This window comes from Gymnogyps californianus, chromosome 14, assembly GCF_018139145.2.
Source record: "Gymnogyps californianus isolate 813 chromosome 14, ASM1813914v2, whole genome shotgun sequence".
Taxonomy (NCBI): domain Eukaryota; kingdom Metazoa; phylum Chordata; class Aves; order Accipitriformes; family Cathartidae; genus Gymnogyps; species Gymnogyps californianus.
The window spans coordinates 10032388-10051342 of NC_059484.1; the positions used below are offsets into that span (position 1 = coordinate 10032388).

At 52.0% G+C, this 18955-nt stretch overlaps 1 protein-coding gene across 1 annotated transcript in view; it reads left to right on the plus strand.

Moving 5' to 3' along the window:
* The window catches only part of SH3PXD2B (SH3 and PX domains 2B), a 79823-nt gene that overhangs the window by 51857 nt on the left and 9011 nt on the right, over positions 1-18955 (plus strand). The window contains exons 6-8 of the mRNA XM_050905317.1: positions 8833-8858; positions 15721-15855; positions 17362-17466. Of these exons, the coding sequence (XP_050761274.1) occupies positions 8833-8858; positions 15721-15855; positions 17362-17466 (266 nt within the window). The remainder of the gene's footprint in view (positions 1-8832; positions 8859-15720; positions 15856-17361; positions 17467-18955) is intronic.

An 18955-nucleotide genomic window follows, 5' to 3' on the forward strand; every position in this document is an offset into this window, starting at 1 on the left:
TCCTATCCCAGCCTGAATGCCAGAGGGGTATTTATTAGCTACAATTCAAAATGCTAATTAATAAAAGTCCTTGACTCTCTCCTCTGGAGAGATTGGTGGGAGCCCTCTCCCGAGCCCCGAGTGCTGGCACACCGCCAGTTTACCAATAACGAGATGAGAGCTGTGATAGACGGCTGGGCTGGATCAGACGTGATGGCGTGTCTGGGGTTTGGCCGGATGTCATCATTCATCCAGCAGATAAATTTATTTCTCCGGGAATTTGAAAGGGAGCCAGGCCATGAACAGAGTGGAAAAAAAAAAAGGCAGCTTTTTATGCTGGGTGGCTGAAAGGCGGGAATGAGGGAGGGAAAAAGGACTGGTCAGCATGCTCGGTGCCAAGCCAAGCAGCCGCTCTTGCAGCATCGTGGCTGGGAGCCTTCCTGCTCCCCGTCCCTCCCCGTCCCTTGCCTCAGCTTCCCCGGCTGACACCTCAGGTCGCAGCATGCCCACGGGAGTGGCAGCTGGTGGCAGCAAAGGGGACGTGCCTTTGAGTGCTGTTGGATGCACCCTCTGCTTGCTTTTGTCTGGGGTGCAGGTAGAGGATCCACCTAACTCGCATCACCCCAGGATGTCAAACCACTTTCAGGGGCCGCAATTGACTGCAGTCCGTGGAGCTCTGGTTTAACTGCAAAGGGTGAATTTAGTCCTCGGATCTGGCAGTGTTTCGGAATGGAAAGAGGAGGTTGGACAGCCCATGCATCTATCTCTGGGCTGCTGTGGTGTCTGCTTTCCCCTGCACTGGAGCTCTTCCTGGGCTGAGCCAGGGCTCTCCTTCTGCTTTCCTGCAGTGCAGCTCCCTTCAGGGTCCCTTTGCCGGTGTTGGGAGCACCAACAAAAACAGGTCACTGCTGGCTACCAGCCCTGCCAGCTGAGTTCCTCAGCCCTTCTCAATCTCTCACCTGGTCTACAAGCCCTGGCCCTGCCGCTGGCATGTGCAAATGGAGATGGAGTGGACGGGGACTGAGCAGAGAGGGAAAGAGTCAAATGCTGACTTTGTGCGTCCTTCTTCTGCCATCGCTTCTAGTTCGGTGGTAGATCACAGCCGAAAGCGGAGCTGAGACCGGAGTCTCCAGCAGTCGGCGGGTGGAAGAGGGAGGTGAAGCCCTTCCTCCATCCCGTCCGCACACACCCGCCAACTTTCCAGTGTCCTCCTGCCCGGAGGGACCACTTCAAACAGGAGAGCAGATTGAGGTTGTGGTGTTTCCACTGGCAGTGACGATTGGTGGCTTTTGTGATGTGGATCCCTGTCCAGCAAGCTCTGGACTGAGATAACTCAACAGCTTCCACCTCGGAGGGCTGCCCGGTGGTGGGTCAGAGTGGGGCTGTAATCCAGAGGGATTGGTTAAATTTGGGAAGAGGTGACTCCACAGAGCGAGGGGGGGGGGGGGGGGGGGGGGGGGGAAGGAGGGGCACAGAAGAAGAAGAGAAATGGTTATGGAAAGAGAAATCCTCCAGAAAGTTAGCAATCTATGGGGATGTGGGATTTTTCTCCCCAGTGTTGGATGGAAGCCCTATGAAAACCGTAGTTTCAAAGAAGAGAAATCATCAAATTCCTGCTCCCCACGTATCTCAGCAGGTCTGACCGGCAGCAGGATGCTCAGGGGAAGTTGCTGTGTGCACCCCCCTTACCTCCCATCCACCCTTTTTCAATTTAAAGCCATTTTTAGCCACAACAGAGAGTTTCTGGAGTAAGGCTGGGGAAGTCTGAACGGCTGGGCACAAAGCCACTGCTGAGTCAAGGCATTCAGCTGCTAACTCCCCTCGCCAGCTGAATTTCGGCTCTGCGACATGCGGAGCCCAGGTTAACTCCATAGTGAAGCATCATCCTAAGTGGTTATTTAATAATTGTCCACAGTGTGCAAGCGGGGTGTGCTGGGGAAGGAGCCGTCATCGTGCTGCTTCCCAGAGGCTGCGGAGCTGCTGTCCTCTGTGCGGGAGGTACAATCACTGGCTGTGAGAAGCCTCTTTCATTAAAAACATCTTTCATTGTTTTCTTTTTGGTAGCTGAGCATCCCATCATGTATAAGACACTTAAAGTTTTTGTTTTGAACCTTTTAGCTTATGAACCCGATTGGTTTTTTTTCCAGTGGGGGCACAGGCACCTGTAAAGCAAATTTACTATCTCTTAACGTGCTTAAAAGATGTCCTCGAGCAACGCTCCTCGCTCCCTCTGGGGGCTGTGGATTCGCAGTTTGAAAGCTGCTGGCTTCAGGAGTTCCTGATGTCTTTAAAAGGCGTAAATTCCTCTTCCCTCAAATATCTTCATCCTTATGTGCTGGGTCTGTCTGAGTCCAGCAGGTCTCCTGCAAAGGGAGGGCAGGGCTGAAAGGCTGGCAAGGGCTCCCTGGCTGCCCGGACAGCACGCAGAGGCTTAGTGCAGGATTGGGGTGGGCAGCAGTCCAAGCACCAGGACTCTCTGAAGGCTTGTTAAGGGCTCATGACCTCTACAAGAGCAGATGATAGCGGAGGTGGAGCCTGTGTCTCGGCGGAGGTTACAGTGCGTGGGATTACATCTGTGCCCATCCTGTCTTTGGAGACCCCAGCTGGGGGTTTGGCCGGTGAACTTCAGCTGCTGTTCCTCCCTGCTCGCTGAGGTTGTTTGGCTTTCCCAGCCGCTACCACCCAAATAGGTGTACTGGGAGCAGTGCTTTCCGCCTGCTGGGTGGGCCATAGGGTGGTGGGAACCAGAGAAACCCCACATCTGACTTGCCTAGTCTGCAGATGGATGAGAAACCTCCTTCTGCCACCGCTAAGCAAACATCCTCCAGGAAAGGCATTGTGCACGTCGCTTGGGCTGCTGCTTCCCAGTTTAGCTGATCTTCAAAGCCCTTTGCGTGAAGTGAGAGTGGGTGGCTTTGCCTGACGCTGTCTCAGACAGCGGCGTTGCTGCATGACTGTGCTCTGCTTAGAAGGTGGCCTCTGGGGCTTGATCCTCTCCTGGCAGGAAGGCAGCCCAGGTGGGTTGGGGTGGCCCTCTGGCCTTGATCTGCTAACGCAGGTCCCGCTCACAGCAGTGGGTCCTTGCCCCAGCTTCCCAGCACTCCTGGGTCTTAGTGGCTGCAGCTTCTGCTGCCACGGTTTATGGTTATACACCTCAAAGATGTTGAAAATGGAGAGAGGAAGCACTGAGGAGCTACATTTTCATTCCAGTGATGTCTTCCAGCTCCAGCACTGAGCTGTAGGCAGGCACGGAGCCTCCCTGAGGATTTTGATCCAAGGCGCTGACTTGTGCTTCGCTTCTGCCTGCCGGGAAGTGTGAACAGCGCTCAGGGCCAGGGTCCCTCCGTGGTGGCCTGGAGCCCACCTGGCATTTGCCACCACATGGCAGAAGCTGGAGAGATTTGTTTGCACTCTCAGCAAAAGTTTCACTACAGTTTCCATGCCCCCAGCAGAGGGGCTGCCTCTCCTCCCCTCCTTCTCCCAGCTTATTGGAGAATGGCTCCTTTCTCCTTGCTCCACAAACCTGACCTGCCAGAGCTCTCTGTTCCCCCGAGGCACCAGCAAAATGTCCTTGTCACTTTGGCTGCCATGTGCGGCTGCAGCATTGCAGCTCCTCTGGGCAAACACACCCAGGGCAAACTCCACTTGCAGCAGGGCCGCTGATGGCAGCCAAAGCCTGGCACAGCTTTTAAAAATTATTTTCTTTCTTCCTTTATGTATGTGTGGGTACCCTCTGAGCAAACATCCCCAGCTTGCCTTTCTGCTCTTTGTCCCAAACAGCCCTTGGCTAAAGTGAGAGGATTTGGGGGTGTTTCAAGGGCAGATCAGCTCTGCTGCTATGGATGTTTTGTTTGCTAGGGTGGAGGACGAAGTGCAGAGGGAGTAACCCTGCTCCTCCCTGCTGCATGCTAGGGGAAGCATCACCGGAGGGAGAAGGAGGACTGGCAGGACCCAGGTCCCAGGCTGAATCCTAGCTGCTGCTGAATCAGCAAAGGGCTGTTATTGCTGGGGGCTGCCTGTGCTCTCCGGGCTGGAAGGTGCATGATAATGAGCTGGGACCTGACCAGATGAGGAAAGCGTATGCTGCTAACGAGGTTATGCCTGCAGCAACTTCAGCAGCCCATCGTTATTGTATTAATACCAAAGCCCTGGCGATGTGCGGTTAGGTGGGGGTGGCACTGGCAGTCGCAGTAATGGATTGCTTTCCGCATGCAGACTGACAGGGACTCCAGGCAGACACCAGCCCCAATAAATCAGAGAAGGGAGAACTAGGCTGAAATGAGACTCAGGCCTGATGTGATCTGACTATGCCAGCTTATCTCCCTTAGGGGCTGGCTAAAAGGTCCTGCCTAGGGCCGCGGTGCTGGCAGCCATCAGCGGGTAAAAGATTTGTGTTTGGTCCAAAGCACCAGAAGAGGATGCTGGACAGAAGCATGTTTCCATCGTTGCAACAGGGAGCAAATCTGCTCCTTTCCCTTGTTTCCATAAATTGGAAGTGGAAACTTGTAGCCAGTGTCTTCCAGAAGCAAGTCTTTCTCTTCCTGCTTCCCTGTAGCTTTTTGTGTGCTTACCTTTCCTTGTAGTTGAGCTGTGCCAGCAGCAAAAGTTTTCCTTGTCACCCTTGTGTGGTGTTTGGAGGGTAATAGGGGCATGAACTCCTGGGCCAGGTGACAGGGGATTTAATAAAAAAGGGGAGGCTCAGGTCCCTGCTCCAAGATGGAGTGGCTGCCCCATCTAGGAAGCCATTCCAGGAGCTTTTGCTGGTAAACTACAGATCCCTGAGTTGATGGATGTTGGTTTGGATAAGGATGCTTGCTGGCTTGTGGCTTTTGAGCCGTGTCCTGCTATCCAGACAAATTACAGCTTGTGTAATGAATTGTTTGTTTTGCAGTTCTCCTGATGCCTACGTGCAGATTCACCAGGAGCTCAGGCTAGATCTCAGCTCCAAAATAGTGGTCTCCTTCACTCTCTGCTGAGAACTGTCTTTCCTAGATGACAGCAGACAGAAATATCAGAGGGGTTGAATCCACTCTGCAAAAATACGCTTTGTGCCAGTGCAAGCCCCTTGCATGGACAGAGTACTTGATTTTCTGTGCTAACAGGGCAGTTTTCTGAGCCCGAAGGTTCAGCTTGGCTGACTCTCCAGTGGTTAAACACGGGTAGCACTGGCACTGCAGCGTGGGGGACAGGGGCTCCATTCAGTGCTCAGTGGAGCATTTGCTAAACATCAGTTCTCCCAAACAAGAGCTCTGTTGTACCCCATTTCTCAGTCTCTCTCGCCTGCATAAACTTTGCTAACATCTCCAAGCTTGCTGAATACTTAAAAGATGAACTACCTCCTGATAGCTATTTTGATGACATTACTGTGTTACAGAAGTATTTTTTTTACAGGAGCTAGATTTCTTTCTGCGGGAGATGTTTTCTTGGAACGGTGATCTCAGATCTGTCTCATCTTGCATGTTGATCGTGGTTCCTGTGTGGCTGGCTTTGCAGCAGCTGGAGTTGTCTTCCTTGTGTTGGTGCTCCGCTGTCCCTCTCCTGCTCCATGAGCTGGCTGGGGCTGGGGCTGTGGGGCAGCAGGGGTGGTGCTGAGGTCCCCGAGCCACATGTTGGGGCACCTTCCTCCTGTGAGTCCCACTGCAAGGTGGGCTTTTCTGCATGGCAACCTCAGAGCCACCTCCCTGCGGCACACAGCCGTCTGCCTAGCCTAGCAGCCACCAAACATGAGTGCCTTAGGAAACAGTTTGAAGTCAAGCAAGCTTTTAACACCTCTTCTTTAGACACTGTTCTAGCCTTCAGGGTTTTCCTGGGTTTATAATTAATGGCTTTTAATTAACATTTCTTGCCTGAATTATGACCCTGTAAGTCCATTAAGACTTTCAGTGTCCACAGCATCCTGCAGTAAGGAGTTTGATGGCTCACCTGCATATTGTTGAAGAACAGCCTGTTTGTGTTTGTTCTCAACCTACCTCCCAAGCTGTTAGCTTTGCCTCATGCCCTCGCCGCAGCCTTGTGCTCCCCATCTCACTCCTTCCCATCACTGGATCCAGAGGGATGCTGTCTGATACACTAGAGAAGATGCTTGAGAAACCTGACTCTTCCTAAAAAAAAAAATGGCATGGGGATTATTAATTGGTGCTGAGTTCTTCACGTGTAAAAGTTTCCTGTCAGGATTGCACTGGGGGATTATTAGGTTCTTGAAGGACACTGAACTGAGCCCACTGCACCCTGAGACTGTCTTGCTGGCTCAGTGCTTTAAGTGAGACTCCGGTCACACAGGAACCCTTGCCTTCAGTGTTCCCAACAAGGAGGTGGGAATGTCCTGGGAAGCAGCTGGAGAACCAGTCCTGGGTTTTACCATCTGGGAAGCTTTGTGGGGCTGGTTGGTGGCACACAGTCATAGCTGTGTATTGGTGTCTTGTCATTGTGCTGTGACTGCCTGGTTCATCTGCACAGCCTGCCTGTTGTGGGGGTGAGAGCTAAATGAGTTTCACAGTGGAAGGCAGAGTGGCCTTTCCTTCTTTTCTTCTGGAGCTACCAGTCTCTAGGAAGCCATGCATGCAAGGTCTGTTGCGTGCCTTTAGTCCACGGGGAATGGAGGAGGAGGAGATGCTGCCGGGAGTTTATTGCTGTTTCCTGTCTTGTCTGAGCTCTTGTCCCCTCTGAGATGGTGGGCTGGGGCTGCTGGTCTTCAGACCTACAGCTCTTTGTATCCGTGCCAGGAACAACCCAGCAGCAAAGTGAAATTGCAGCTCCTTCCTTGCCCGCTCACTCAGATGGAGCAGCCGGTGAAAGGAAACAGGGGGATGAGTTACAGTAATAGGTTTAGCAGATGGCAGGGGGAAAACAACAGTTATTTCCATCAGCACCCTCCTGTCAGCACGAGGGTGCCATGCCCACCTGCTGATCTCCAGCGTGCTCATCTGGCCTTGCTTCGCCTCCCTTCCCTGCCGTACCGCTGAGCTGGGGCAAATTTAATGGGGCTTATTGATAAACTCTGATCTAGCTGTGCAATGCGGTCTCTGTTTAGAAATGTCTTTGGGATGCTCTGTGCAGTAGATTCCTCCATTGGTCTCTGCATCTGGGACATGGTATTCAGGTCTTTGCACAGTCGGTGGTCTCTGAACTTAACAGGTAGATAGTCTCCAGTTTCTAGATAACAATGTCCCATTTGTTTCTAGTCTATCTTTGTTGCATTTCATTTAATTTTATTGATAGCTCCATGGATGAGTACCAGAGGTTTAAGGTGCAAAGGGAAGGGGGAACCGGGAGGATAAGGCATTGCAAGCAGAACGCATTGCCAGGATGGGTGGGCAGTCTTTGAAGGTAGCCAAGTCCCCCCATCACCCCATTGCTCTAGGGGAATAAAATATCTGCAGTAATTATGGTCTGAAAATGTAGATAAGCTTGAAAGAGAACAAAGCATAGCCCAGCTCTGGCTGGCTTTCTTGCTGAGCATGGAGGGATTTCTCTGCTTGGCCTGAAAACAAAGGGGAGGGAGGGGGAAAGGTTGTTTTGCCAGTAGACTTGATAAGCAGATGAAGGGGCTCCTAGGGTCCATCTGGGCTGGTCCAGCTGCCTTTCCAAGCAGTGGTCAGGCAGCTCGAAGCCTCAGGAGGGTCCCCTTACCACCAGGTGAACGTTTTCCTCCTTGGAAGCTCCAGTGCCTGCTCTGTGCTTGTTACTCTTCCTGGAAGTAACAACGATCGATGCATGTCTCCTGGTGCCAGAATATTTCATCTTGGCCAGATGGTCTTGATCTGTCATGTGTGTGAGTCTGAGGAGTGGGGAAAGCAGTCTCTTCTGTAAGTGAACAGGGAGCAGGTTACTATCACCCCACACTACAGTAGCATTTCAAGGCCACAGTGGTGAATTGTGTGAAAGTGTTGAGAGCCCTTTTGTGGCAACATGGACCACTGTGGTTAGGCTGGGGACAGGGCTGGTGCATTTGTTTGGGTTTCAGGCTGGTTGGGTGTCTTGTTTTGTTACCCATTATTTTTTGAGGCTTTTCTGGGCCCATATTTTCCTTGATTTGGTGTTTGTTTTTTAATCGTGAAATGCCTCAGATTTGCTTGTGCCCTGGGTTTGAGGCTGTTCGTCAACCATGTTTCTTGGCAACATTTAAATAAGAGAAGGGACCCAGGACCTGTGGTTTCTAACCCATCTCATCAGTGGTGTGGCCAGCGCTGGCCATAGCAAGAGGACTTGGGCTGAAGCTACCTCATTGCCTCCTCATAACCACCAATAGCTCCTGCTTGCTGAGTCCTGGAGGCACTTCTGCTGCACAGCCCTGGTGTTCACCCTTTCTACAACACTTTAATGACTTGTCCTGTTTTGGGGTATAAATGTTTGCCCCTTCCCCAACCACTCCCCATCCTTGTCCCTGGGAGAGGCGTGTGACATGGAGGAACTTCAGTATTTCCCTCTTTGTCTGTCTTCAAACTGGTGCCCACTTCTGTGGGAGCTGTGGTCTGTGCTGGGAGCAGTTTTGGGGGTTTGGGCTTCCCCAGCTCCTGACTCTGCTGCCAGATTGTCCCAATCCACCCGCCTTTGCCAAATGATATGATGGGAGTTGTGGCTGCCAGACCAAGCCACTGAGGAGGCCAGACCAGCAACCGAGCCTCACCCTGGGAAAGATGAAAGCATTAAATTACTAAATGAAGGGAGGGGAGAGACGGGCTGTTTGCAAGGCGGGTGATGCCCCATGTCACCCATGGAGATGTTAGCTGGTTGAGGGACATCAGCGGCCCTGGCCAGGGCCAGCACTGCTGTGCTTTCCTGGGTGGGTTTGTCACTTGGCCAACAACCCAACTGCCCCATCCCTCTGCTGACACTCTTCCTTCTCTTTTTCAGGGAGCCCATTGGAAAGAAGAGGTCTGGTAAGGACTCCTTTCCTCTCTGCTGGTTCCACCAGCTCCTCCTTTCACCCACAACCGTGGTCTCCTGGAACAGGGCGAGGGCCTGGCCCCATGGCAAGCCAGACCCCTGCTGTACCCCTCCATGGGGCTCCCCAACACGGCGTGCCCCCTCCATCCACCCGGGATTTCACTTCAGCCTTCAAGTCCCGGTCCCATGTCCCTTGCACCTCCTGTGGCACTCCCAAAGGTGGGACGGACACCTGCAGCTCTCCACGCTGCACTGACCTCCCCGTTCACTCATTAATCGAGTTGTTGCCACCATTGCTGCCACCACCGAGTTCATTTCCCTCCCCGCCTCATGCCATGTCTCCCGTCATTTTGTTCCTCCATCAGGGTTTATCCAGAGAACGGCCTCTTTCCTGCAGAGAGGTAGTAACAGCCGCTCGCTACCTGGCCCTTGCTCTTGCTTTGCCTTTTGCCGGGGGGACACCTGCTCGAGCTGGGTGGGCAAGCCCCTTGCAAGAAGCTGTCACATCCCCCGTAGCTTTCTGTGGTGGCTGGTGGACACGGGGCAGTAGTGGAGAGGAAGTACGGCAGGCTGGGACTGGCGCTTGGCTGTCGGTGCAGCTCCGCATACAGGGGCTGTGTCACAGGTCTTAGGTGAAGGGCAGGGCTTGGTCTGCAGCCAGGAGGATGAGGATGCAAAATTTCCCAAGTCCGGAGGAGGGTCTGAGCTGCATGGTGGTCAGTGTGAGGCTGAAAGTCTCCCGATGCAGCAGTACATTCTGCTTCATGATTGCACCAGCTGGGACCCTTTGGGTGGATGGTTGGGTCTGGGATGCTCTACCTCTGCTCCTCAAGAGAGGGGAACATCTCTGGAAGACCCCCTAGTTGGTGTGTTTTAGCGGTTATCTGAGCTTCCCAGAAAGAGGAGAAGGAGAGGGGAGGGGAAGAGCCTTGAATCCATGGATTAGGGAGGGCATCTTTCAGCTACTGGAGCCACAGAAGGTATAAAAATAGCACGAGGCTCTTTGGGAAGGAAGGTCTGAGTCTTGGCTGGATGGAGATTCTACTGAAATAGGTTGTAGAAAGGTTTTTGGCCAGAGAGTTGGCACTGCCATAAGCTGCATAAGCAAATTCACTTGTAGATGAGTGGGTTCCTCTCGGAGGAGAGAGAAAAGGTACAGGGGAGCCTCAAAGACTTGATTCCACTTTCTTTCCCACTGGAGCTGCAGGTCATCCCTCCCTCAAGAACTGATAGTGTCCCAGCATCTTAACTGAGACTAGTTGTAGGATGCATACGAAAAGCTCAGATGTTGTCTGCTTGAACAGTGGCTCCTGGTTTTGGTCTATTCTCATGGGCAGGTCATAACTGGGTGCTCTCCTGATTGACCAGGAGGGGTTTAGCAGTGTGGTTAAAACCTTTGGACAACATTTTCTCCTCAAACTCTGGCTACTGCAAGGTGTGTCCGTCAAAGCTGGACCTTGGGATGGTCATTTTGTAGCTCTCATGAGCCATTTGCAAGCACAGACTGCAGTTTTTGTACTAGCTTTCTTATGCGGAAGTGGTGGGTCTTCAACTAGCTTTGGAGGCAGAGAGAAGCATCTGGCTGTGGGCGGGGACAAAAACAGGCTGCAATTTTTTTCCTTCTCCTCTCTTTTGATAAAACAGAGGTAAAATAAAGATACAGTCTCCCTCATCTTGAAAACTTCTCTTGTGTGCTGGCTCAGCAGGAACATTTGGTGAGTAAGGGTAGGGTGTTGTATTTCCCTGTGAGATCCGTATGTGTTTAGATCACTTTGAATCCTGTACACTTACATTAGGCAAGAGAAAAGAAGGCCTCTCGAGGGTTGAGAAGAAGAGGAAGAAAATTTCTGCTGCATAACTCAGTTCTTTGAGGGCAGAATTCAATTTAAGGATGCTGGCTGTTAGAGAAGCAGAAGCTTTTCTCCTGCTTGTGTACACACCTTCGTGCTGCCTTCCCACTGCAGGTTTATGGGCAGCTTCACTCTGCCGTCCTGTTGGCATGGTGGGTTTGTAAGTGACACAGGGATGTTGCCGAGGTCAAAGAGAAAATGCTCTTTGGGATGCTGTTTGCTTGGCACCGTTGAGAGGGAGGGAAGAGGGAGAATTTGGGTAATGTCCAAGCCAGAACCTGCTCTGGCAGGGCAGGATGCGATGTTTTGCCCATGGCACCTGGCATATGTGCAGTAGCCATCACGGAAAGATGTTTGTGTGCAGTAATGTTACAAAGGGCTGATGCCTCATGCCAGGCATGTTCAGAGACTCCGTTCACTGTCTTGCATTTTCTGGCAGCAGAAACAGAGTTTGGTTCTGCTGCTGTCACTTTGACTCCTCTTACACCTTGAGGAAGTCCCTGATGGTTCATCGGTTCCTCAAGCCAGGCCTGCCTTGAGGTAGCAAATATGCAGCAAGGGACAAAAAAGGCTCATTCAATACGGGATCTCCCTGAGGAGGGGGCATCCAATAACTGCTAACAAACAAAAATCATGAAAATTTTCCAATAAGCAATTTCCCAATTGCTTATTTCTCCCAGCGTTGCCAGAGAGGGGGTGAACTGCTCTTCAGGAGAACGTTGGAAAGAGCTCCTGAGCTCCTGGCAGCAGCAAGCCCTGTTTTGAAATGGGATTTAAACACTGGGATGCGACGTGGGTTAAAGTGCTGCCTGCCCTCAACCTCCTGTGGTGACCAGGAGACTCAAGGGACATTTGCTGTTGCGAGAAGGGCCCAGTGTAAGTGAGCATTGGAAATAAAATCTGCTTCCTCTGCTTAGTTTTTTTTACCAGTATTTGTAATCCCAGATGTCTGTGAGCCTCAGGCATGGGCCCAGGCTCCGTACAGCCTGCAGCTTGCAGGGGGGTGGATTGTTCCCCAGACTCTGGGACTCTGAAGACTGACTTGGCTACTGATTTAGGTACGTCTAAAAGTAGTCATCATATCAGTCCCCAAGACTGTTTTGAACGTTTCTATTCTCTCCTCCTCTTGCAGTTCAACAGAAAGCACAGATGGAGAGTCATGGGTTCATTGCAGCACTGACTTAGTGCAGGGGAACCTGAAACTGTCTCCAGAGTTTATATTTGGGTGGAGCTGCCCAAGGAGGCTGGCAGAGAGCTCCAATATCCCCCTGCCAGTTTTATTTTAGATGCTTTCTTGTGTGGCCACATCCCTTTTGCTGTGCTATGTAATGTGCCTGCAATGGCGTAGAGACCCCAAACCACAGTATTTAGTCTAATGAGAGACAGTGAAAACACAGCTCTCGTATCCTACGGCAGCCATAGGGGGACCTTTCTAAAACTCCACTGGTGAATGGTATTTTCATGTGATGATTATTTTCCAGTTCTAGAAAAATCCCTGGAGAGATGAGAGGGCTTGCAAAGAGTAAAGCACGGCATCTAGTACCCATTTCCTATGAGAGCAGGAAGAAAGTCACTTTTGCAGTACTGATCTTCACAAACTCATCAGGTTTGGGAGAGGAGGGGCTGTCCTGAGAGCACTGGGTCTGATTAGCACAGGCCAGAGGACTAGGAGGAAGAAACTTTGTCCAAAGCATGACATTTTTGGAAGATGCTTTAGGCAAGGGCTAGAGTGTACAGCAAGGGCAGGCTTCAAAAACAAATACCTGTGCCCCCTTATTTCAGTCTTGAGCATTTTGTTTCCATCTGGAGGCACAAGTGTCCAAGCCCTGTAAGAAAGTCCTCACTTTTGGCACTGATACTGCAGAGCCAGAAATTTGAAAGACTGGAAATGTTTTTTTTTATGTTTTGTACATCTCAACACTTTGGGTGAATGGCCAAGTTCCTGGTCAGACAAAACCTGCAAAGATTTACGGGCTGACCTGTATGTGACATGTCTTGAGAGCAAGGTCACTGCGCTGAGCTGTCCTTGGGTTGGTAGTTGGGATGTGCACTGCCTGGAGGCAGCTTCTGCCTGGCCCTGCCTGCAGAGCTGAGTGCATCTCCCCCGTGGCTCTCCTGCATCCATGGCAAGCATCAGTTCTGCCAGTCCAGTCCAAGGACCTCAGTGGTCTCTTGACTCAATGCACATCCCTTCTCTGGGCCACGTTTGTGTCAGTCTCACAAGTGAGGGGTGTTCGGGATACACAGTCTGTGCTCTTGCCTACAGCTGTCTGCGAAACTCACTCTCTTGTGGGCTCTGGACTGTACTAATGCTTCCTCCCCTCCCCAGCTGCAGAGCTTTAGTATTGTCTCTCATCTTGGACGGTAAGGTTTACACCATTGCTATTTTTAAGAGACCCAAGTCTGCCCATATACAGGATGTTTTGTTGTTGAGTGTGTATTTTGTGGTTGAGGACGATTATGCCAGGTGAAGGCGCTCCTGAAATTAACTCCTACTTCTTCCTCCAAGCTCAGTTTACCACTTCTTTTGCTGGTTTAATAGGTACATTGGAGGGTCCAGAATTGCCTGCTGAAACTACAAATAGCCTCAGAGCAACGGGTGTAATTATAGCGAGGGAGGTAGAAAGGAGAGTACTTCTCTCTTCCTATAGCTGTTATTCTTCTCTCAGGGGCTGGGTAGATCTTCTGATCACTTTAAGCACAAACCTTTAATTGAGCTAGTAGAACAGATAGTCCAAGCATCCACCATTCACTTTAGAGGGCTATTTTTAATTCTGTCTGGTGCCCCACCTCGGCGTTTTGGTATGGAGGAAGCTTTCATTAGCAGTAACAGATCCTCTGCACTTGGCCAGCTCACCTGGAGCTTTGCAGAGTGCTGTTTATAGCAGAATAACACAGACAATTTGCCTCCTCTTCCTTTAAATAAGACTGTCCTGAAGATACATTGTTCATTTAAGTCTTTGTTGTGGTCTGTCCTTCTCAGAACCAGTTTGAGAGGTCGTGACCTTGTGCACAGGAGAACTTCTCTGTGAGGCAGCAGAGCATCCTAGGATTGCAGAAGACCTGCTAGATCTTGTCCATCTCTACTCATACCCTTTTGGGATGAGTATGCCACCCTAGGTTTCCTTTGGGGAACCTATGCCCTGCAATAGGTTCCCCCATAGGAAAGATCTTTTGTCAGGCTGAGACCTCTCATGTGATGGGGGAGCCATTGGGGCTTCTTGCAGTGTAGGTGCACTTGCCCGTAGAAACTTGTTCCTGATAATGTAGTCTGAATTTCTTTGCTGCAGTTCACCTAACTGTCCCAAGGGACCACCACTCTCTATGTAATTTCACACCCTTCAGAGACTGGGAGGTAATTGTGCTGTATATCTGCCGTGCCATAGCAGCTAGAGGGCTGGGCCAGATGCGATTTCTGCCCTGACCCAAAACTTGAGGTTCCCTGCTCAGAGTACCTGCACAGCCCCTGAAATTTGACTTAACACCCATGATCATGTGTGTGATTCTTTTGTATCACTCGTGCTATAATAATTAACACTGTCCTATTTCCAAAGCACTTGGCAAATATTAATTAATTCTTACCGCACCTGGGGAGAACGGAGTAATATAATAGTGTCCTCATGTGACAGGTTGCGAAGCCGCAAGGCGAAGTGTTGGGTTGGAGGCCAGCGCCAGGGCTCGGGGTGGAGGGGAGTCATGGGCAAGAGTTTCTGACACCTTTTTGCTTCTTGGAGGTTTTGGAGGCAGATGGGGCAAGTGCTGCTGGTGCTCTGGGTAACCGAACGCCTTGCGGCTGGTTTAGCGGGAGGCTGAGCCCCAAGTGAACACCCGGCTCGGTGGGGCTGAACAGGCTGGACTCGGCACCGAGCACATGCAGCGCCTGCTCACGTGAGCCTGCAAAGCCCTGGGTCGCTTCGTGGTCTCCCTGCACGCAGCAAGCCTCTGTGCACGTGTGGGAAAAGGGTAGCTTTCTTCAGTGTATAGGGACAAACTTGGGGCCGTGTTTCTAAAGCAGTGACAGATGCGAGCGGAAACCTCTGTTGCAGTGCTACCATAGCAAGCCACGCCAAGTGAAGGGGGGGCATCTATATCCAGAGCACTCTCCTAAATGAAAACGTGCTTGCAAAACACAAAGCAGCCGTGCTCTGCTGTGCCTCGCTGCTGGTCCCCTGGCAGAGGAGGGGGCTGGCGGTGCTGCCGGGTGTCCCCCGCCCTGAGCCCGCAGTGCCACCTGCAGCCCGCCCGGGCTCGGCGCAGCCAGAGCCGCCGTGCCCAGCAAGCCCGGCCGCCCCCGGCTCTCCTCCGGGTGTCCGGCCTCTTTCTGGCCAAAGGAAAGCTTTGCTCCCGGTGCATCCTGCCGGTTTAGCTCCTCCTTGGGGTATTTTCTTTCTTTTCTGACGTGAAACTGGGATCTCCGGCAGGAGGAGCTGAGCAGAGTTAGTGGAGCAAATAGCAGAGAGAGCAAACCGTGCTGGCGAGTTGTGAGAAGGTGACTGAAATACAGAAGGGCAATGATGACAGGGGGATGCTGCTCTGTCCTACAAACACCCCTCTGCCTGGGTGTCCGAGCTCTTTAGCCAGGACCAGCAAAACTCACTGCAGGTTGTGTGTATTGAGTTGGGGTCTGAGCTGGTCCGTGCGTTGGGGCAGCTGATGCCAGTGCACGGGAGACTGCCCCGAGCCCCCTCAGTCTCTGACAGCAGGGACCAGGCTGTTGTGTGCATCTGTGGTGGTGGTGGGGTTGCTTGGACGGCTCTGTCTGTGAGCAGGAAGGTGGGTAGCAAGTGAAAGGTCTCACCTGGCTGTACCCATCTCACCTGGCTGCTGGTTTGGTCTCTCTCCTCCTCACTCTGCCCAAGTCTCTGGCTCACGTCTCTCACGCTGGGGTCCCTAGGGTGTCCTGGAGCTGCTCGCAGGCCAGCAGGTGCTCGGGAGCGGTGGCCCGCGCTCTCGGGAGCTGGTGCTGACCCTAGCACACGGGTCAGTTCTTGTCCCCCCTGTGCAGGAGCTGACTCTGCGTCGGTCGACCCCTTGGTGCTGGAGCAGTATGTCGTGGTGGCGGACTACCAGAAGCAGGAGAGCTCCGAGATCAGCTTGTGCGTGGGCCAGTTGGTGGATATCATTGAGAAGAACGAATCAGGTACAGAGAGTTTGGCTTGGTAGAGGGCTTCGCGTCTACTCTGCGTCGCAGAGCAGGGGCAGGAATAGCAATCCTGTATGGTCAGTGTTTTCCTAATAGGACCTTAAGCAAAACAGCCTCCAGGCACCTCACAGGGATGTCCTTGGATGGTCAGCTGAGGTGGGACGTGGAAGAAGCAGCTTCAGTCTGCAGGCTGTCTGTATGAACGTGGACAAGGCTGTCGCTAAAGGAAGGGTCTGATTACCCGTGTGCTGAGCGCCAGGCGCCGTCCATCTTTTACAGTCTCTACTTTATGCTTCTTCGTGCTGAAAAACTTCGCCGATGGGTCCTGCAGACAAAAGCCATTCCGAGAGTTGGCAGGCTTATTTTATTGACAGAGAGGGACACTCTCATGGTGCCCATGAAAGCCCCCATTGTGCATTCACAATTTCTGCCTCCGAACACAATGAAGCACCAGCCGTGGAGCGGGGCAGGCAGCCGAGCTATTCGCTTGCTTCAAAACTTAAACTTGCTCTTAACCTTGGCAAAGGGATTGAGTCGTGTCATGGGCCCAACTTCTGGAGTTTGTTGAAAAGGGGAATTTATTCCCTGAAGTTAACAGAAGTTGCTTAGAGGGGTTTAAAGATAAATTGCGAAAATAGATTTCAAAATTCTGGAAAGCCGGTCCCCAGAGGATTAGTTGCACCAGCAGCTATGTTTGAGAATGAGGAAAATAAAAGCAACCCTGAAGCAAGTGAAACCTATTAGCACAGCCAATTGAAAAACTATGGCAAATAATTTATTTATCAAATGTCAGCCCTGGTTTTCCCTTCCATGCAGGTAGCTGCTGATTCCCTCCCCGACAATCTAGTTGTCTTTCTAAATGACTCACTGGTGAGGTTCTGAGGATAATGCTCGGTCTTTATTTTTTTCCCCCTAAAGACACAAATAGCTTGTGCTTTTAATAACTAAGGAGCACATGTTTATTTTGATTGGACACCCAGGGTGGCCCAGAATTGCTTGTGACCACTGTGGAGCTGGCTAGCTTTCTGCTGGGAGAGTTCATGTTTTAATCCTGCGTTTGCTCTTAGCTTTTAAAATTTGCTGTTTCCACAATGTAAAGAAGGTGACAGCGCAGCAGGAGTCAGCTATTGATTTGCAGACAGTGTATTCATCTCTGCTAATTAGCCTGGGCTTGCTGACCCAGACTGAGAGAAAATGAACCATGAAGGGAAAAAAAAAAGGAAAGCAAACGTGGTGGCTGGAGCCATTCAGGTCTCAGAGCCTCTCCTGTTTTTCATGGGGAGGGAACTGTACATTTAGATACCACTCAGCTGCGATTCTCCCATGCTCCTGTCTGTGCTCCCTTTCGGATAGTGCTTGGCTCTGTTGCTTTGGGGTCACCCCAGCTTCCTGCGTAGGCAGCAAGGAGGGGGCCAAGTCCCCCAGACTCGTGGTTTGGAGGGAGGGAGGGAGTTTTTGGCTGGTGGGAGCCCTTGGCTGAGCCGCCTGCTGTTTTCTTCTCAGGCTGGTGGTTTGTGAGCACGTCGGAGGAGCAAGGCTGGGTGCCGGCGACCTGCCTGGAGGCCCAGGATGGTGTCCAGGATGAGCTCTCAATGCAGCCCGATGAAGGTAAGAAGCTGCTGGACACATCTGCCCCAGCTTCTTCCTGCTGAACTGCACTGAGCTGCTCGCAGGACTGCATAGCCCTCCCTGACTTAAGCAGGGCACGAGTCCAGGGAAGGACAAACTCACACGTGCTGTTCAGTTATGTCTGCCCGTAGTGGTCCTGCCTGCCCAGTGCTCTGCTCCAGTGCTGCAGCAGGAGTGGGGCAGCTGGATACTGGCAGTGTAACTGTCGGCCTTTCTGCTCCCCCACAGAGGGGCTGAAGGTGCCACCTCCAGGGAACACTCAGTCCTGCCATCCCAATGCCTCCTTTAGGCCCCAGGGAGCTGTTTTACCTGCACTGGAGGAGGAGCAAAGCTCAGGTCCTAGGACAATTCACGTGTCTTCTAAACCCATGCAGAACAAAAAGCATGCGTGAGCTCACATTATGAGAATAGCAAGGTTGCAACCTTTGCTTAGAGCAAACCTGAAATGCCCTTGGAGAACACATCCTTCCCGTTGACGACTGTATGCTCAAAGCAGTGCTGTAGCTGGCTCAGCCCCTCGTCTGGGGAGATGGAGGTGGGAGGGGGGCTCAGACTGGGGAGGGCCCCCAGAGGGCCCCGGGTGAGTACAGTCTTTGTGCCATTCATTCTCTGGTGTCAGCCCTGTCTCCTCTCGGACCTGAAGTGCTGCCTCCTTACGTCCTCTCTTGTCCTTTTCCTGCTTCCCCAACATGCTTTTCCCAGTCCCATGGAGATACTGGTCTCTGCCCAGGCACGTTGGCCGCCGTCGGACTCTTGGGGACTTGTACACCAGTGGATGGGGTCAAGGTGGACTTCATAGAGACTTGTTCGGCTGCCCATGTTTTGTGCTTGGAGCCTTGTTGTCTGCATGTTTGTTTGCTTTGCATGTGATGAACCCTGCTTGTGTCAGTCCTCAATGCGTGCCATATATGCTTCTCATCCTTCCATTAGGCCCACTCATGTCCACCTCTCTTTCCTCTGTCAGCTGTTCCTTCTCACTTTTTGAGGCTTGTTTTGGGTACAGAGGCTGGAGTTTCTGCTTTCCCCCAGCACATGTATGCAGACTTCTCGCAACTGCTGCCTTAGTTCCTGTAAGAGTCACTCCTCTGAGCGATGGCCCTGGGGCTGCTGGTTCAGATGGGGTCAGGAGGAGAAGAGCCAGCTTGGTTTTGCTGGATGTGACAGGACATTTTCTGCTTTGACTCATTTGCATGAAGGGGGTGGGAAATCAGGCCCTTCGAGGGCTGTGCTCCTCCAAGAAGACAAATCCAGGAAGCCTGCACAGTGGGGATATATGAATGTCCAGAGGTGTGGGTTTTGGAGGCAGGCTTTTCCCAAAATGGCCTTCACCCTATTGTGGCACTGCTTGAGCATAGGCAATTGCTTTCCTGGGTTTCTTCCAGAGAGGACAGGACAAGGTGGGGGAGAGGGGTGGATGGACGGACCTGTTTGTCTGACATGTTGTCCACATGGCTGTTAGGATGTTTCC